The sequence below is a fragment of the Rhinopithecus bieti genome, unplaced genomic scaffold (genome assembly GCF_001698545.2).
Source record: "Rhinopithecus bieti isolate Rb0 unplaced genomic scaffold, ASM169854v2 scaffold_14233, whole genome shotgun sequence".
NCBI classification, from domain to species: Eukaryota; Metazoa; Chordata; class Mammalia; order Primates; family Cercopithecidae; genus Rhinopithecus; species Rhinopithecus bieti.
In genome coordinates, this window is record NW_016807715.1 from 70,218 (window position 1) to 89,369 (window position 19,152).

The 19,152-nt window shown below is 35.2% G+C and overlaps 1 protein-coding gene across 1 annotated transcript in view; it reads right to left on the reverse strand.

Moving 5' to 3' along the window:
- LOC108536648 (stromal membrane-associated protein 1-like) overlaps positions 1–19,152 on the reverse strand; it is a 118,273-nt gene that overhangs the window by 12,949 nt on the left and 86,172 nt on the right. Inside the window, exons 3-4 of the mRNA XM_017883642.1 lie at positions 15,548–15,633; positions 5,324–5,399 (exon numbers count right to left, since the gene is read on the reverse strand). Of these exons, the coding sequence (XP_017739131.1) occupies positions 5,324–5,399; positions 15,548–15,633 (162 nt within the window). The remainder of the gene's footprint in view (positions 1–5,323; positions 5,400–15,547; positions 15,634–19,152) is intronic.

Consider the following 19,152-nt stretch of genomic DNA (forward strand, 5'->3'; position numbering starts at 1 on the left):
AGAGCTGCTGCCACCAACACCAGCATGGACTGCCCAGGGCCCTAACAACCGACGTACTCAGACTGTCACTGTGGTTGGCACCCTCCACCTGGGGACCCAAGAACCCTCCCACATAGCCACAGCCACCACCGCCCACATGACCCAACCAGGGGCTTGAGGATTAACTCATCTGGGTCCTATGACATCCACTGCACGTGCCCACACAATCTGCTCATGATCAGCTGGGATTTATCCCAAGAATGTATAAATGGTTTAACATATACAAATCAATAATGTGATATATTACATCAACAGAATGAAGGACAAAAACCTTATCATCTTTTCAATAGATCCAGAAAAAGAATTTCATAAAATTCAACATCCTTCACGATAAACATTCTCAACAAATTAGGCATAAAGGAACATACCTCAACATAATAAACGTCATATATGACAAACCCACAGCTAACATCATACTGAATGGGGAAAAGCTGAAAACTTCTCTTCTAAGAACAGAAATAAGACAAGGATATCCACTTTCGCCACTCTTATTCAACATAATAACATAATAGTCAAATTTGAGGGGGAAGATATCCCATTTTACATTATGTGATTTTTACACATTCCATGCCTGTATTAAAACATCTCATGTCTCCCATAAATATATACACTTACTATACACCCACAAAATTAAAATTATTAAAATAGATTAAAGACTTAGTTGGGTGTGATGGCTCATGCCTGTAATCCCAGCACTTTGGGAGCCCAAGGCAGGGGGATCACTCGAGGCCAGGAGTTCGAGACCAGCCTGGCCAACATGGCAAAACCCCATCTCTAACAAAAACACAAAATTAGCCAGGCCTGGTGGCACGCACCTGTAATGCCAGCTATTTGGAAGACTGAGGCAGGAGAATCACTTGAACCCAGAGGCGGAGGTTGCAGGGAGCTGAGATTGCACCACTGCACTCTATCTAGCCTGGGCGACACAGCGAGACTCCATCTCAAAAAAAAAAGAAAATTAATAATAAAGACTTAAATAGGAGACCCAAAACTATAAAACTGGTAGAAGAAAACACAGGAAACACTGGTCTAGGCAAAGATCTTATGAATAAAACTTCAAAAGCACAGGCAACAAAACCAAAAATAGAAAAATGGGACTACATCAAACTAAAAAGCTTCTGCATGGCAAAGGAGACAATTAACAGAGTGAAGAGACAATCTGTAAAATAAGAGAAAATATTAGCAAACTGCTCATCTGACAAGAAACTAACATCCATAATATACAAGGAACTCGAACAACAGCAAAAAAAAAAAGGCTAATAGGCAAAAGATCTGAATAGACATTTCTCAAAAGACACAAAAATGGCCAAGTATATAAAAAAAGGTCAAATCAATAATCATCAGAGAAATGCAAATCAAAACCAAAATAAGATATCTTACCACAGTTAGAATGGTTTATTATCAAAAAGATAGATACTGGAGAGGATGCAGAGAAAACAAAACTCTTAGACACTGTTGGTGGGAATGTAAATTAGTACAACTACTATGGACAATATGGAGGTTTCTCAAAAAATTAAAAACAAAATTACCATATAAGCCAGCAATCCCAGTATAGGGCATTTATCTATATGAAAGTAAATTAGCATATCAAAGATACCTGAACCCCCATGTTTACTGCAGCTCTATTCACAATAGCCAAGACACAGAATTAACCTAAATTTCCATCAATAGATGAACAGATTTTTAAAGTGTGATATATATACACAATGGAATACTATTCAGCCATAAAAAGAATGAAATCCTATCATTCACAGCAAGATGGATAACCCTGGGGGCCATTATGCTAAGTGAAATAAGTCAGGTACGGAAGGATAAATGCCACGTGTTCTCATTCTTCTGTGTGAGCTAAGAAAAACGGAACAATTATTATTTTCTGTAGATCTGAGCATCACCAAACGCCTTACATTGTTGTAAGGATTGCATTTTCTGAACAATAATGAAAACCCTAAATAAAGGTGTTATTAATAAAAAAAAGAAAAAAGAAAAAAAGAAAAACGGAACTCATGGAAGCAGAGGGAAGAACTGTGGACGTTAAAGGGTAAGGGAGAGGAAAGGATGGGGAGAAATTTTTAACAGATGTGACATTACAGCTAGATAGGAGTAGTACGATCCAGTGTTCTGTAGTATTGTAGGGTGAGTACGGCTAACGATAATTTAGCATATATTTTCAAAAAGTTAGAAGATACTGAATGTTCCCAATACAAAGAAATGATAAATGTCGGCAGGGCGCCGTGACTCACGCCTGTAATCCCAGCACTTTGAGAGATCGAGGTGGGCGGATCACGAGGTCAAGAGATCAAGACCATCCTGGCCAACATGGCAAAACCCCGTCTCTACTAAAAATACAAAAATTAGCTGGGCGTGGTAGCATGCCTATAGTCCTAGCTACTCGGAAGGCTGAGGCAGAAGAAGTGCTTGAACTCGCAAGGCGGAGGTTGCAGTGAGCGAAAATCGTGCCACTGCACTCCAGCCTGGCAACAGAGTGAGACTCTGTCTCAAAAAAAAGAAGAAGAAGAAGAAGAAGAAGAAGAAGAAATGATAAATGTCTCTCTGTGGATACCCCTTAAGTACTCTAGTACTCCTGGAATACCTTAGGTATAAGGTACTTTTATTTTTTAAAATCTGTTCCTATCTCCACTACGATAAATGTCTCTAACAATCAGGTCCTCTTTGTTTTGGTATCCTAGGAGATTGCGAGCATAATAAGTGATCCAAATTTATTTGGATGAGTGCTCAATCTATTACTGAAGACGAAACACTGAACAGAAATATGCAATTCTCAGTAATACATAAGATTAGTTACTTGCTCACTGATCACCATGAAAGAGGAAAAAATACTTTAAATCTGCTACAATATAAACGTATTTATTATTATTTTGTTTATATTAGAATAGGTGGAATACATTTTCCCTTGGGTTTATTGTGACTTTTGTAAATCTTTCTGCATTTTCATTTTAATAGTACTATAAACTCAGGAGTATACACTGAGGTAAACAAACTTTTACCTTAAAATTTTTACTCTCAAGCCTACAAAAAAATGGAAGAAACTGTTGAGTGAATACCTCTATAAACATCACCAATATTAGTCAAATAGTAACACTATGCCATATTTGTTCTCTCTCTACAGACACAAACACACAAAGCTGCTAGGTTTCACCAAACCACTTGAAAGTGTTAGGTATCATGACATTTAATCTCCAAGTGTTTTATTCTATCATATATCTTATAAATGAAGGAATTCTTACAACTAAGCATACCATTATTACACCTTGAAGCGGGGGAAAAAAACCCAACTCAGTAACAGCTACCATCCCAAAATAAAACTATCTTATACATTACCATGTAAAAATAATTTCCTTATTGCTAAGAAAAGAAACATATTACAAATATAATTTTAAAATTTATATTTTAAAAGTGTTTAACATAAAACAGTATGTTCTCTAAAATAAACCAAAATGATTTCTTAATATTTCACATGAAAATGGATTGCACTTTTAAGTTAGTCCTTTCCCCCCCTCAATGCTTACAGTGGCCTTAATTTTATAGACATTATAAATATTCTCAATATTGTTAATTTTTAATCAATCCTTCAACAGATTTCCTTTCTTATATCCACTGTAAATGCAGCTCCAATGCAACACACAAGGATATCTTTGCTCTAAAATACACACTAATGATATTTAAAAACTTAATTTTTTTTTTTTTTGACACAGAGTCTCACTGTGTTACCCAGACTGGAGTACAGTAGCACAATCTTGGCTCACTGAAACCTCTGCCTCCTGGATGCAAACAATTCTTCTGCCTCAGCCTCCCAAGGAGCTGCGATTACAGGCATGCACCACCAGGCCCAGCTAATTTTTGTATTTTTAGTAGAGACAGGGTTTCACCATGTTGGACAGGCTGATCTCAAATCCACCTGCCTCGGCCTCCCAAAGTGCTGGGATTACAGGCATGAGCCACCATGCCCAGTCAAAAAAAAATTTTTTTTAATAAAAAGAGATAGGGTCTCACTATGTTGCCCAGCAGCCTGGTCTTGAACTCCTGGGTTCAAACGATCTTATCACCTTGGCCTCCCAAAGTGCTGGGATTATAGGCATGAGCTACCATATTGAGCTGATACTTAAAACTTTTAAACAAGATTTTTTTATGGCCAAAGATAGCATATTAAAATATCCTAACTTTCTTAGGATTTGACTGAAATTTTAATATATTGCTTCTCCATATGGGCCAAATAGTAAACCAGTTTGTAGGAAAAATGACACGAATCTATTTCCATTGTCTCTAAATTGCTTGATGGATGACTTCGCCAAAAGATTAACTGGTTTATAGCTTATCAATCTAGGAATCAAAGTCCAAAAACATGATTTCAACAATAAAGGCAATTAGCCTTAGACTATAATTAACTTGGATGAGAAAATTTTTAAAAACTAAAAAGAAACAGCTGATAAAACATAACAGTCCTGTGTCATTTAACAATTGGGATACATTCTGAGAAACCTATCATTACATGATAGCATCATCGTGCAAACATCATAGAGTGTGCTCATACAAACCTAGACGGTACAACCTACTGCACACTTAGGTAATATGGTAATATCTATTACTCCTAGTTACAAACCTATACAGCATGTTACTATAGTGAATACTGTAGGCGATTCTAACACAATGGTAAGTATCGGTGTATGTAGGTATATCTAAACATAGATAAGAGTACAGTAAAAATAAGGGATTATAAACTTATAGGACCAACATTGTATACGTACTCTGTCATTGACTAAAACGTTGTTATGGGTACCTGATGGTATCTGATTACTACTGTAAAGACTCAACTATTATAAGCATCAAAATGCTTGCTAATAACAAATGTAAATGCCATGTTTTAATATATTCCTGGGCTACTGGTTTCATTTCTCAACAGACCAACCAAAGAAAGCCCTTAGAGGAAGAGGTATTTGCCTTTTTTCTTTTTCATACATTTCTAGAATCTAGGGAAAAAATTTTCTCTCCCACCATTTTCAATTAGTGGTTCTAGCTTTTGCAAATTTCAAAATCAACTCAATTAAATGCCATGTGAGTGGTTATTAGATTTAGAATATGCTCCTTTCTAAATCAAGAGTTCTGTTCCGTAAGAGCTTAACATTATATAACCAAAAAAGTTCTAATATTCAAATGTAAATATATACAACTAGTATATTTTCACAATAAATAAATTAAGCTGTATTGCATGCTAAAAGTTTGAGATCTAGTCAACAAACAATTGATGAGAGATGAAGGTTTTACTTACATTTGTAATAGCTATGGCATTTTTATCGTAGTATTTCTTCTTTTCATATTTATCTCTGATGAAAAATTCCACTGCTCTGGAAACAGATAACTTAAGGAAAAGCATGAATTCAGTGATATGTACACTTCCCTTTATTCACTCCTCTCCACAAAGTTGGGACTCTAATTTTCCTACTCCTCAGTCTGTGCTCTCTTTCACATTATTTCTGCAACTACATTCTGTAAATTACTTTTCTTTCTCCCAAAGAAGTCTACCTCTTTCAGGAAATTTTCTCACTGAACAAAAATCATCCAAACTAATTCTAGAAAGAAAAGTAATGACAATTCTTAATTCCTACATCACCACCACCACTATCACTTCATCACCAAACTTTAAATTCAATTCAGGTTCATTTGGGGTTTTTAGTATAAGTAAAGAAATTAACATCTATGCAAGTACCCATACTGAGCCAGACATTGTGTACTATATACACTGTACACGCTTCGGGTCCTTTAATTCCTCCCACACCCCACTAAAGTGCATATTATTAGTTCCGTATCATAGATGAAGAATCAGCAACTTGGAAAGATTAGGCACTTGTGATTCCAAAATCTATGCTCTTTTCCACTATATATGCTGTCTCTGGGCACATCATATAGGATTCCATATGTATCAGAAGAACAGTGGCCAATTTTATCCTTGCAAAGTTGAGAAATGGGAAAGTCAAGAAGCTAGAGCCAAGGTTAGTCTTCTTTAATTTCTTGAAGTTGTCTGGACTCATCTGACTTGTTAACAGAGTGAGTAATTTATACTGGGATTGAGTGTTTAGAGTTATGTGACATCGGTAACTTCTCTTACCACTTGTCATATTCCACTGAAATGGAAATTCTCACATCAGGAGTTCTTAAACCTCTTTAGTGACATGAGCTCCTCTGGTACTTAGGTAAAGCCTGAGGACTCCTTTCTGATAATTCTTTTCAATGCATAAAACACACAGAATCACAGAAGAAGAAAAAAAACTAATCACACTGAAATATAATGTCTCTGTGGATCCCCAAGTTAAGGGGATCATTCTATTCAAAGGAAAAGTTACCTGGGCAGTAATACAATACAGTTTCAGTCAATAACCATTAATAAAAAGTTTAAAAAAAAAAAGCCTTTTAAACTGACAGTTGAGGCAACAGATAATACAAAGGGTTGACAGACCACACAACAGGTCCCAGAATAATGTTGTTTTGTTATGACACTGATGAGACAAAAAAATTATTTCTAGCCGAGCCACTGTCTGTGTAGACTTTGCGAATTTTCCCCTATCTACTTGGGTTTTCTCTGGGTACTCAAGTTTCATCTCATATCCCCAAGATATGCACTTCAAGTTATTTCACATGTCTAAATGGCCCAGAATGAGTGAATGTGGTGTGTATGTAAGTGTACCCCGCAATAGAATGGTGTCCTGTCCAAGACTGGTTCCCACCTTGTAACCTGAGCAGCTGGGATAGGCTCCAGCCACCAGCAACTCTAACCTGGAGTAAGCAGGTTGAAAAATGAATGAATAAATGTATACAAAAATAGTTTAAAAAAAATGTGTCAAGTACACATCATACAAATGCACAATAAATAAATGATGTAGTAAGAAAGTACTCAGCAAGTCCATCATATTTGTTATTGTTTTTCAACTTCATGATGGTAGGAGGTGCTCATTACAATTTTTGCTTTACAAACATTTATTCCTTGATTTGACCCACCCCCCCATGACTATGACTATCACTCACTGATTCACTAAAAATTGGGTAAATAATTATCTCACTTGTTTTTATTAATCTTTCTTAAATGTATGTATATAACTTACCTTTATTTCAAACTTTGGTATTAGACATGTTACAGGTCTTTATTTAGAAATGTGATATATTTGTGACCAGAAATATGCCATAGGAACTTAACTCTTGTTTATATTAACTAGCCCAGGGTGAAACTGGTTTCATTACATGTCATTTTGCTTAAAGTTGTGGTTTCTAAGAATCTATCAAAGACATTAAGTGAGGCTCTATATGGTGGATATGAAAAGAATTGGGCATTATGAAAACACTCACAGTGGGCCTAGGATGCAAGTTGGACAGAAAATCTAAACATTCCATTTATTAAGAGGAATAATTGGATGTTGTTTATAAAGACAAGTTTTCTGGCTGGGCACAATGGCTCTTGCCTGTAATGCCAGCACTTTGGGAGGCCCAGGTGGGCTGATCACTTGAGCCGAGGAGTTCAAGACCAGCCTGGCAACATGGCAAAATTCCATCTCCACAAAAAAAATACAAACATCAGCTTGGTGTGGTGGTTGCGTGCCTGTAGTCCCAACTCAGGAGGCTATGGTGGAAGGATCATCTGAGCCTGGAAAGTCAGGGCTGCAGTGAACAATGATCACACTACTGCACTCCAGCCTGGGCAATGGAGCGAGACCCTGTCTCAAAATCAAAAACAAAACAAAAACACTTGGAAGTAAAACTACTCCTTTATCCATGGGCTGCAGAACAGATGTTGTATTGACAGGCATGAAGCGACATGTTTGTATATCTCCATCAGAGCTCTTGGGTTACTAGGAGCATTGTCAATGAGCAGTAATATTTTGGGGAAAAAAAAAAAAATCCTTCTTTCTGAGCAGCAGGTCTCAACAATGGGCTTAATGTATTCAGCAAACCATGCCGTAAACAGATGTGCTTTCACCCAGGCTTTGTTGTTCCATTTAGACAGCACAGGCAGAATAGATGTAGCTTAATTCTTAAGGGCCTTAGGATTTTCAAAAGTCACCAGCTGCATTTTCCTAACAAGAAAGCTTCCTGTCTTGAAGCTTTGAAGCCAGGCATTGACTTCACTTCTCCAGTATGGATTGCATCTTCTTCCAACAGAAGGCTGTTTAGTCTCCATTAAAAATGTGTTGTTTAGTGTAGTCTCCTTCATCAATTATCTTAGTTACATCTTCTGGATAACTTGCTCTTTCATCTTGATTTTTATGTTCTGCAGATGGCTTTTCTTAAACTTCATAAACCAGGCTGCGAACAGTGGCTCCTATCTGTAACTCCAGCACTTTGAGAGGGTAAGGCAGGAGGATTACTTAAGCCTGGGAGTTCAAGAACAGCCTGGGCAATACAGCAAGCCCTATCTTTATGAAAAAAAAAAAAAAATAGCTGGACATGGTGGTGTGCATGTGTAGTTCTAGCTACTCAGGAGGCTGAGACAGGACGATTGCTTGAGCCCAGGAGACAGAGGCTGCAGTGAGTTGACTGCCCCAATGCATTCCAGCCTGGGTGACACAGTGAGAACCTGTCAAAAAAACAGACAAAACAAAAACACAAAAAAACTCATGACTCAACCTATGCTAGCTTCAAACTTTTCATCTGAGGCTTTCTCATCGCTCTCAGCCTTCGCAGAATTGAAGAGAGTTAAAGCTTTGTTAAGGATTAGACTTTGGCTTAAGGAAATGTTGTGGCTGGTTTGAACTTCTATCCAAACCACTCCAACTTTCTCCAATCAGCAAAAAGGCTGTTTTGTTTTTTTATTATTCATGTGTTTACTAGAGTAGCACTTTTAATTTCCTTCAAGAATTTTCCTCTGCATTCACAACTTGGCTATTTGGTGCAAATAGGCCTAGCTTTCAGCCTATTTTGGCTTTCCACACGCCTTCCTCACTAGCTTAATCATTTCTATTACAGCTTTTTGATTTAAAATGAGCAAGGTGAAACTCTTTCTTTTACTAGAACACTTGGAGGTTACTGTAGGTGTTAATGTTGCATCTCACAGAATAGGGAGTGCAGAGGAAAAGAAGAAAGGGAACAGTTGATCAGTGTAGTCAGAACGCAAACTTTTACGAATTAATGAAAACCAGTTATTTATGTTATAATTTTGTTATAACATTTGCCACCTTACACTGGTGCAGTTCACAGTGCTCTGAAACAATTACAACAGTAACATCAAAGATCACTGATGACAAATCACCATAAAGATATACTAATTATAAAAAAGCTTGAGATACTGTAAGAATTACCAAAATGTGACATGGAGACCTGAAGTAAACATGTGTTGTTGAAAAATATGGCTCCCATAGACTTGCTTTGCACAGGGTTGCCCCAAACATTCAATTTGTAAAAGAAAAGAAACAAAAAAAAAGGTAGTATCTGTATAGTGCAAATAAAGCAACATGCGATAAAACAAGGTATTCCTATGTAGAATACTACGATGGTTTTACAAATACCGAGTTTGTGAAAGTTAAGTATGTTAAGTATACAATCTTCTGGAGTTGAGTACAATACTAACATCTGGTAAAATTGTATGTTGCTGTGAATTTTCCAAAATAACAGATATCTGTGAAATCTTAATTGATATTTAATGTATTTTATATAAATAATTCAAATGCAGTTGAGAGTCTCATTTCTGTTTACAATCAGAAACCCTTTCAGAAATTATCTCTAAGAAGTATCCATTTTTAAAAAATTATAAGAAGCCACAGTTGGCATGTTTGGTACATAGTGTTTTTTAAAGATATAAAAATAAAGCATTAGGGTAGAAGAATTTACTGGAATCTTCCTAATTATTAACATAAGATCACTTTTATACTTTTAAAAGGCAATCCAAGTACACTACAAAATGAATTTCTAAATCCCATGGGAGTCACCCAAGGAAGAAATCTAGTTTGGAAAACATGCTGTATCTTTGGTTGCGCTCAGTTCCTACGTGCCTCCTAGAACAAGAATGTCTCACACCATCCTTACGTATTTTTGTACAAGGTCCCAAACGCAAGCCAATTCTATACTGGTAGTTCACCTAAAGAAACAGTTATTTATCCCATAGGTTAGCAAACTTTTCCTTGATGGCCCAGAAAGTAAATGTTTTAGGCTTTGTGGGAAGTTGGTCTATGTTTCAATTACTCAACTGTCCCTTTACAGCTCTCCAAAGCGATCACAAAACATTCATAAATGAATTTACATGGCTGGGTTCTAATAAAACCTTATTTACAAAAACAGGCAGCTAGCTTACAGGCCTGTAGTTACTGATTCCTGAATTCTATTCAATGCTAGAGGGCAAAGAACAGCCAAATGGATTAATAGGGAGACATGGGTCTGCAAACTGTCATCATAAACAATCTAAGGATTTCCGAAGGAAATTTTTACCATAGTTTTGCATTATATGTTGACATTCCCAAAGAAGATAGTCTCCAATGTACAGCCTCATTTCCAGTACAGGTAGGCACTTATTATTTCTCCAGCAGTGATTGTGACCTTCAAGTTAGCTAATCTATTGAAGCTGTACCTAGATACGTAAAAAAGATAGTAATACTCACCTCACAAGGTTGTCAAGAGTTTGAAGATTAAGACATACATAAAACACTTAGTATAGTATCTAAGAGTAAGAATTTAATATACAAATTTAGTTTTATTTTTATATACTTTGATGCCTCAGTTTCATCACTTTTAAAATGGGGATAATACCAGTATCATCTCATAGGATTATTATAAGAATTAAATAAGCCAATAATATCTAAACAACTAAAATAGTGGATGGTACATAGTGTTATTTAAGTTTTAGCTCTTATTATGAACAAAGGTATTCTGATAGGCAAATCACTTAAAAGATAGGGTCCATGGTAGCAAGAGGAAATAGAATTACTGTATTGAGGGCTAAGATGGCTTGCATACCATTAAGTTTAAACAGATGAGTAAATGAGAAACAACAACAAAAGAACCAATGAATTTGGAGATCAGGAACTATTTATCTTCATTTTACAGTCTCCAGAAGTCATTTGAGATATAAGGACTTAATTATACTGACATAGATCAACAATACAACTCAAAAAATTAGAAACAGAACAGTAATATTTTCAGGGAGTCAGGTAAGAAATACACTATTACAATAACAGTTCAAGTATTAATTTGGGACTTACTAAATAATATCAAATTATCCCAGAATCTTCCCCAAGTCTACAGTTGTAAAGCACTCAGTACAGCACCCCTAATTCTCCCTGTCCCCAAAACTAACAATTGGTACTATACAAGCCCAGAAAAATCCCAACATTATTATATGCTTTAGCTTTTAACATGTATTTATATATTTTAAGATTTTTTCTTTAAAAATATAGTATTTGAAAGACAATTAAATTAATATCTACTCCCAAAGAACAAAATCTTCCAGTTTCAGACACACAGCACTGACAGCAGTAAAACTTTGAAAAGCTCAAAGGAGAACTGCTGATTAGCTTTGGTGCACAATAGATCTCATGGAAAAGAAGTAATTAAAGTTTTTTAGATAAGACAAAATATCCTAATAATAAAAAGCTTAATGTAAAGCTTTATCATTTGTCATGCACTAGGACATGAAGCCTATAATTAACCACATCCCACATGAGAAATTACACTTTCACAGCAGCTTTTGCATAACTTTTGTAAATTGCAAAGCTTTTCAAAAAGTGACAAATCTTGTTAAGAATGCAATGAGGTCCCATATTATACGAGTTTAACTCAGTTTGGTTTTACTTGCTCTAGGGATAAGACAACTATATTTATATCTATAAAAGTACAGAGATGTTAGGCTTTTCAAAGAGCAATGAGCTTTAGAAAGATGGATAGATGAAAGGAAAGACTGGAGGGAGGGAGAGAGAAAGGCAAGCTGGTTTTCTTACCAACCTCCCCCTACAAAACCTCCAAATTACAGTGTTTCATAATTAAAACAATAAAGAGTGTTGTGTTATATTAACCAAGGTAATTTTTTTAAAGGCTACAGATTACATTAGATATGGGAACTAGTCTCACACTCCAAGAATTGTCATCTTATACTCTTAACATAAGTAATCATCTAGCTGAAACATGTTAGACAAAGACGCTCTTTAAACAAGTCTGACAACCATATGAACAATAAAGATCAACACCTCACATAAATATGACCATAATTTGTAAAAAGGAGTAACATTTAGTGTGAAAAATTAAATAAGAATGCTTGAGGTAACAACAGCAAATACAGTTAATCCAAAAGCCTAGCATAAATCATACCAAGTAATGAAAAGTTGAAATCTTCACCGAGATCTTACAAGCTAGCTGCAAAGAGTGCCAAATTATAATAACCCTATCTATTTTCAAAGGCAATCAAGATTTAAATGTGGCAGCACTGATTTTACTCAGACTACCATCATTAACTAATACTCAAGTGACCTGACACAGGAGGGAAAGTCTGGAGGCTTTAGCAAGTTTCTTAATAGCTCTTTGAGCATCTCATCCTTCCCACCCCACCCCCGACAAAAGAAAATATTACACTCTATGTCACTGAGTTATTTTGAGAAATTAAAAAATGTACATAAAATGCCATCGTCAGGGCTTGGCATAAGGCAAACAAACCCTTATTAAGCAGTAAAGTTATTGCAGCTGTTGTTTCCAGTATTATATCTTCACTGTGTCGAAGGTCAAGGACTTACCAATACTAGACACTAATCAATTCACTATAAAAATCTCATCTTTCCTGAAATCTATAGATAAGGACCAAATATTTTAAAATATATCAGCCAAGATAACAGAACCAACAATGTAATATCTCATTAGCACTTTATCTCTCTAAGGTGCATCATAAAATTGGTGGTAATGAAGAAATAGCATTCCTACCAACCTGCACAAAATGGTGCATAGAATAGTTCAATAAGTGAGGATACCAGTAAGATATATACTGTCCTTCCCTCAATATACTTCGTGATAATCTGAAAACAATATGGAATCAGTGTAATAAATTAAATAACTTTGAAGCTACTCTCATCCATAGGTAACACATAAAGGATGAAACCAAAATTTTCAAAAACCTCCAGTAATTTACCCTGTTATATTCAAGGGACACTTAAAAAATCCAACCCAGCCCAACCTCCCCACCCTGCCATGGACACAAACTTCCAGAAAAGGAAGATTCTTCAATTTGAGGGGTCATATATATCAATTCGGGCTTGTGAGTGGGGGGCAAAAAAAAGAGGGATAAATTAATGTAACCAGCAAGCAGCTGGTAACAACCACCTACAGTGCTGATTTGTATGCTGGGCTGTTTTTCCTTCTACCATGCTTTACTCTTCGGGATTCAGCCATAGGCTTCACTTTTCAGCAAAGGAAAAGAATTCTCAAGATCTCAATAAAATCTGCAAAATAAAGCACTGCTGCCCTAAGTAAACATAACCTGACCAGCCCTTCACATCATCACCTACATGCTAAGTGACTCCTCTATCTGAATGTACTCCTCTTCTAGGTTCCAGACTCACGTTTCCAGCCACTGAATGGGGTAACTTCATGTATATGTGTAACAGAAGCATCAATCTGCCCAAAGCAAGAAAGCATGGCTCATTATCTTTCACTTCTAACTCTTAATCCTCCTGCTGGTAATGAATTCCTTCTCTCAGTGAATAAGTTTTATGGTCAACCAAGTTAGAAATTTCAGCATTACTTTAGTGACTCCCTCAGAACCAAAGCCAATCTTAACCTAGCTTTCCCAACTTCTTTCCAATCTTTCCAATTTAATCCTGCCCACTCCCAATGCCACTATCTAACTTAGACCGTCACTGCTCATTTTGGGTCTATACAAGTACTTCACATGGTCTCTCTGCTTCTAGGCTCTCCTTCCACCTCCAACTATTCTTCCTTACGGTGGAAGTTAATGTTTCTAATGTTTCTCCTGCTTCAAAACCCTTCATGTGTTTTTAAACACTTGGGCCAATGAAATGAGGTTTAAAATACTTTACATCATACTGAAAACCCTTCACAATTTGGACTAAAATACCTTCCAAGTTTCTTCTGCACTAAAAGGTCATGTTCTCTCATCTCTCCACACTTTTACTCACACAATTTTTTATACCTGAAATCAACCTTCTACCATTAACCCTGCAAACTTTCTATAACAAAAACAGCCTTGGATATCAGATTGCTAAATTTGTGAGAAAGGAGTGGCGTGAGCAGAAACAGAAAAGGCCAAATACAAATTACTAACTTCTCAATTATAATTTAAAAGGTTTCTGTCCAAATGTGGAAATAAATATATAATGACCTGTATCTCTGTGTGAGAAAAGATATCTCTTCCACTGGCCACAAAATTGTTTTACTATACAAATGGGTACAATATAACTGATCTTTAATAAACTACATTTTATTGTCAAAGACACAAATGTTACCTTCAAATGGAATCCAAGTACCTACAATTAATCAGATAATCTTATTTATAAAGCAACACCATTTTGATGAGCTGCTTTTCAAACTATGAGTTATAAAATCCTACAGAATTATGATTTTATATTTAACAAACATAAAAAACATTAAAATGTTTTCATGGAAACTATTCTATCCACTCATAAAGGTGGATTCATAAAGCAAACATAGTTGTGCAACCTACAACAGAGTGTCAGTAGCGTAAATTACTCAGAATTTATACTATGTAGTTTGTCTTCTAAATGCCACAAGGCCTCACATAAATATAACTACTATATAAAGGTAATCAAAGATTATATGGAAATGATTTCTAAAATACTCAGGATAGTTACAAATTAAGTCTCTAATAACAGTCTAAAATAATAAACAACATATACTTTCCATCGAGAGATGGACAGCAGTCAAGAAGAATCCGTCATAACATTTTACACTTAGTAACAGAGATGCCCCTCAACTTACAATGGGTTAGGCCCCAGTAAACCCATCCTAAGCTGCATGTATTTTAAGTCAAAAATGCATTTAATACACTTGACCTACTAAACATAGCCTATCCTAGCCTACATTAAATGTGCTCAGAACACTAACATTAGCCTACGGTTGAGCAAAATCATCTAACACAAAGCATATTTTTAATAAAATATTGAATATCTCATGTAATTTATTGAATACTGTACTGAATGTGAAAACAGAATGGTTACACTAGTACTCAAAGTACAGTTTCTACCAAACGCATACTGCTTTCTCACCATCATGAAGTGGAAAAATTGTAAGTCAAATCATCATTGTGAATCAGGGGTCTCTAATTACTTCTAAATACCATATGTATCATGTATTTTTATGTAATTATGTAATCTGTGTACCAAATTCCTACTAAAAATCTACTATATACAAAGCACAGCTCATAGCAAGTCAATATCTATCTTTAATGAACAATAGCGTGATAAAGTTCACATCTTCCTAAATACTAACAGATAAAATATGAACTGTAAAAATGAGTTGACGTTTTTTAAACTCAAAATAAGTAAGTTTTAAAGGATACTGATCTGTCTGTGGTCTCCGAAAGTTCTCTGGAAGATTGGCTTCATAGAGTAGTCTTGCTTTAGTATTTCCCATATCTTGCATGCACTATAATAAAAAACAGTATTTTCATTACTCACATGAACATTAAAAAGTGATTCCTGCGCATACATACACATATACACAAATACCAAATAATTTATTATTTCCAATATATTCTCCTTAGAAATATAATTTAAATCACAACTATGAAATTAATCACTCAAGTTAAAATAGGAGCATATTTTTAATCCTTCACATTTATCAACATATGTTGATCCATAGTCCATAATCTTCTAAATGTCTTTTTTTTGTGAAAACAGTACCACCTTTATACTTACTACTTCCTAAAAGTGAATTCCCTGGTAGTTTGTAGGCAGTATTGCCATTTTTTCTTTAGTGCACCACTTGAACAACGCTCCCATTTCCAGGGCTGACAAGTTCTTTGTTTTGAGCTTTGAAATACCCTGGGAGTCTACTTATTTACAATCAAGATCACAATGAAGTCCAGATAAAAGAGAAACAGTGCTGCCCTAGAACTCTGCAGAAACGTATTAATTTCTTTTGAGTTATTAATAATAATCCCTTTGAGGAGTTTCCCTACAAAACCCTACTAATAAATTGTGCCTAATGCCCAAACTTTACGTGTAAGTTCAGTTCACAGAACCTCCTCCCTAAAAATCTGTGAATTCCAATGGTAAGAACTATTACTCTGTAAGCATAAAACAATTTGATAATTATTTAAACCAGTTTAATTACGTTTCAGTGTCATCTACAAGGAATGACTATCCAAACAGTACTTCCTTGAGATTCTATTATTTTAGAAACTAAGTGTAAGATTTACGAACATTATAATATTATATTACATCATTTACATAGAACTTGAGTTCCTTAAAATGTTTTAACTGGTAGAGAGATCAGTTTTCTTAATTTCTTTTTCTTTCGATTTCCCAGACACACACCCCTATGTCCTTGAGATGACAATCCGGATTTAACAGGTTACCTGACATCTGCCTTGAGTTGCAGCCCTCAAGTGCACACAGAACTATCTTTCTTCAAACAAAAAATATAGTGACTCTTCTCCTGAGAGTTTTAAAGTGCACTAAATTCCCATATACAATCACCTCTAGGTTATCTATTCTTCCTCACCTCAATGTAAGTATTCTCTCAGAGTAAACTACATTTCTAAGTCTTTCCTCTAGAGATAATGAGAAAGTGAAGTAATGGAGGGGGGAGAAAAATAGTAGGGGGGGGCTTTATCATTAAGCTCTAAGATGACATAGAAGGCAGAATAAACGTAAACTTCAAAATTGGGTAAAATAAAAAAATTATAAAACGTAAACAGTATAAAGTCAGAGAGTTCTATGACATCACAGTGGCTACTAGCATGAAGTTAGCATAAGAAGAGTTAATATGTAATTCTGTGTGTGGGGAGAGGAGCTGAGAAAATACCAGTATAGCTCACCCTTCCTGAAAATCGAAAAAAAATGTTTTCCATCTCAAGCATTCAAAAGATGTTGCATCTTTGTGCTGTGACGGGAATTTGTAAACAGAAGTTGATCAAGTTATATAATCACAAAAACATTAAACATTTGGAAAAAACTAGACCAAGTAAAAATGCCTCTTAGTCTGCAATGAAGCGAAAAGTAATTCAGATACAGTTCACTGAGACTGCAAAAGTAAGAAAATTTGAGAAGTTTCTATCAAGCAAGCAAGAATATATAGAAATTTTAACAGAAAATTTAATAAGATTAAAAATACTATACTATATCTCATCAATCCTCATTTACATTTTTCCACATTTTAACATCTTTGAATTAGGAATGCATCTCACAATTGATGGTGTCTAATAATTGGTATTTTTTTCTTATTAGTCCATAAAGCAGATGTGCTTCTTACAATCAGCAGTATCTTATATTCAATGACTATGACTGTATACATTTATTTAACATAGCTCATTAATATCTTGGGGGGAAAACAATAAATAATTAGGAACAAGGCAGACATGTACATTACACCAAACTATTAAACATTGTTCTAGTGATGTTATCCCAAATAGATAGTAACACTAAAATCTGAAAGGTACAGGTGATGTGAAATAATGAGTCATTTTTATAGGAGATCACTGCCAAAAAGTGACTGGGTAAAGGTGCATGTATGTGTTTGTTAGTTGGGATTTGGGGAAACAAGAATTCAATGACATCACAGATGTAAAGAGATCATTTGGTGACTATAAAAAAACACATTGGTAAGCTTAGTTTCTAGGTTTCCAAAAAGTAGACTAGAAAAGGGTGGAAGGTAGGGGAGCAGTAGAAGAACCAGTGAAAATGAAAGGTTGGGCAATTTGGAAATGAGAGGGCAGGGGAATAAAACAACAGGAGCTAATGTTTTTGGGAGGTGATAAAGAATATGGTGCAAACTAGCTGTCCTCAAGGACTAAAGGCCCTGAAGAGTAAACTCTGCCCAGTAACTAGCAGGAAAAAAAATAATTAAAATAGCATAATAGCTACAGTGACAAGCATTAGCCTCAATACTTTACCTATATTTGCAATTTTAAATTTCAAAACCACCATGAGATAGGCATTATTATCCTAATTTTACAGGAAAAGAAACAGAATCTATAAAGATGTTAAGTAACAGGCCTAAGATTCTATCAGTCTCCATAATTCAACTCGCAGTAGAACCAACATCACCCATCAATGATTTTTATATTTCAGGCTTCATCCAGTGGAACTGGGACTATGTCCTGCAGGGTTTACTAACAGCAGGCTCTTTGTTTTAGAGGTCTGGTTTTCATTTTACAGAGAGGAAACTGAGGCACAAAAAGGTTGTATGATTGTTCTACTGGGTAATATAATGCATCACTGACATGGCTGAGACTAAGATCCAGTTCCTTCACTCCCAATCCATACTACCATGCAGCAGCTAGTCAAAAAAGTATCTAGGAAATATTACAACAAGACAGAAGATGCTATAAGTGTTACCTCTATTATTAAAACATCATTCCTGTTGTTAAAACATTATTCCTTTTCTTTTAGGTTCTCTCACCAAAAATGCTTCTACTTATTCTTTGGCAATTAATTATTCAGTTTTCCAAAGCTAAGTCAAGCAGACTGGCTGCAAAAAAACGGGGAGTGTGGAGGGGATAAATGACATATACTTTGTCTAAAAGAAAACTAAGCTCTATTTTTTAAATTATTTTAAATTATGGGTAACAAACTAGCTATCTGAACCTTCACCATCCAGTTCCTATGAATCAAGCCAGATCCTAAGTACTATTTTACTACTTAGTACTTAACATCATTTTGAAACACATTTTCTAAACTTTCTTTCACTTCTCCAATAGGAGAAATAATTGTAAGGCTATCAAACAAACCACTAAAATTCAAAGATCTTAGTAATTTTGAAAATTCTTCGGCTTAAGAGAAGTCACATCATTCCCTGTCAGTATGTTTTTTCTCTTTATCTCACACTTCAAGTATGAAAAAAGAAAGGGGAGGACTCTGAATTACTTAAGTTAAAGTTTCTATTAAATTTATTTTTAAAATATTTTTAAGTAGACATTTATTTACTTGTTAAACTATACTT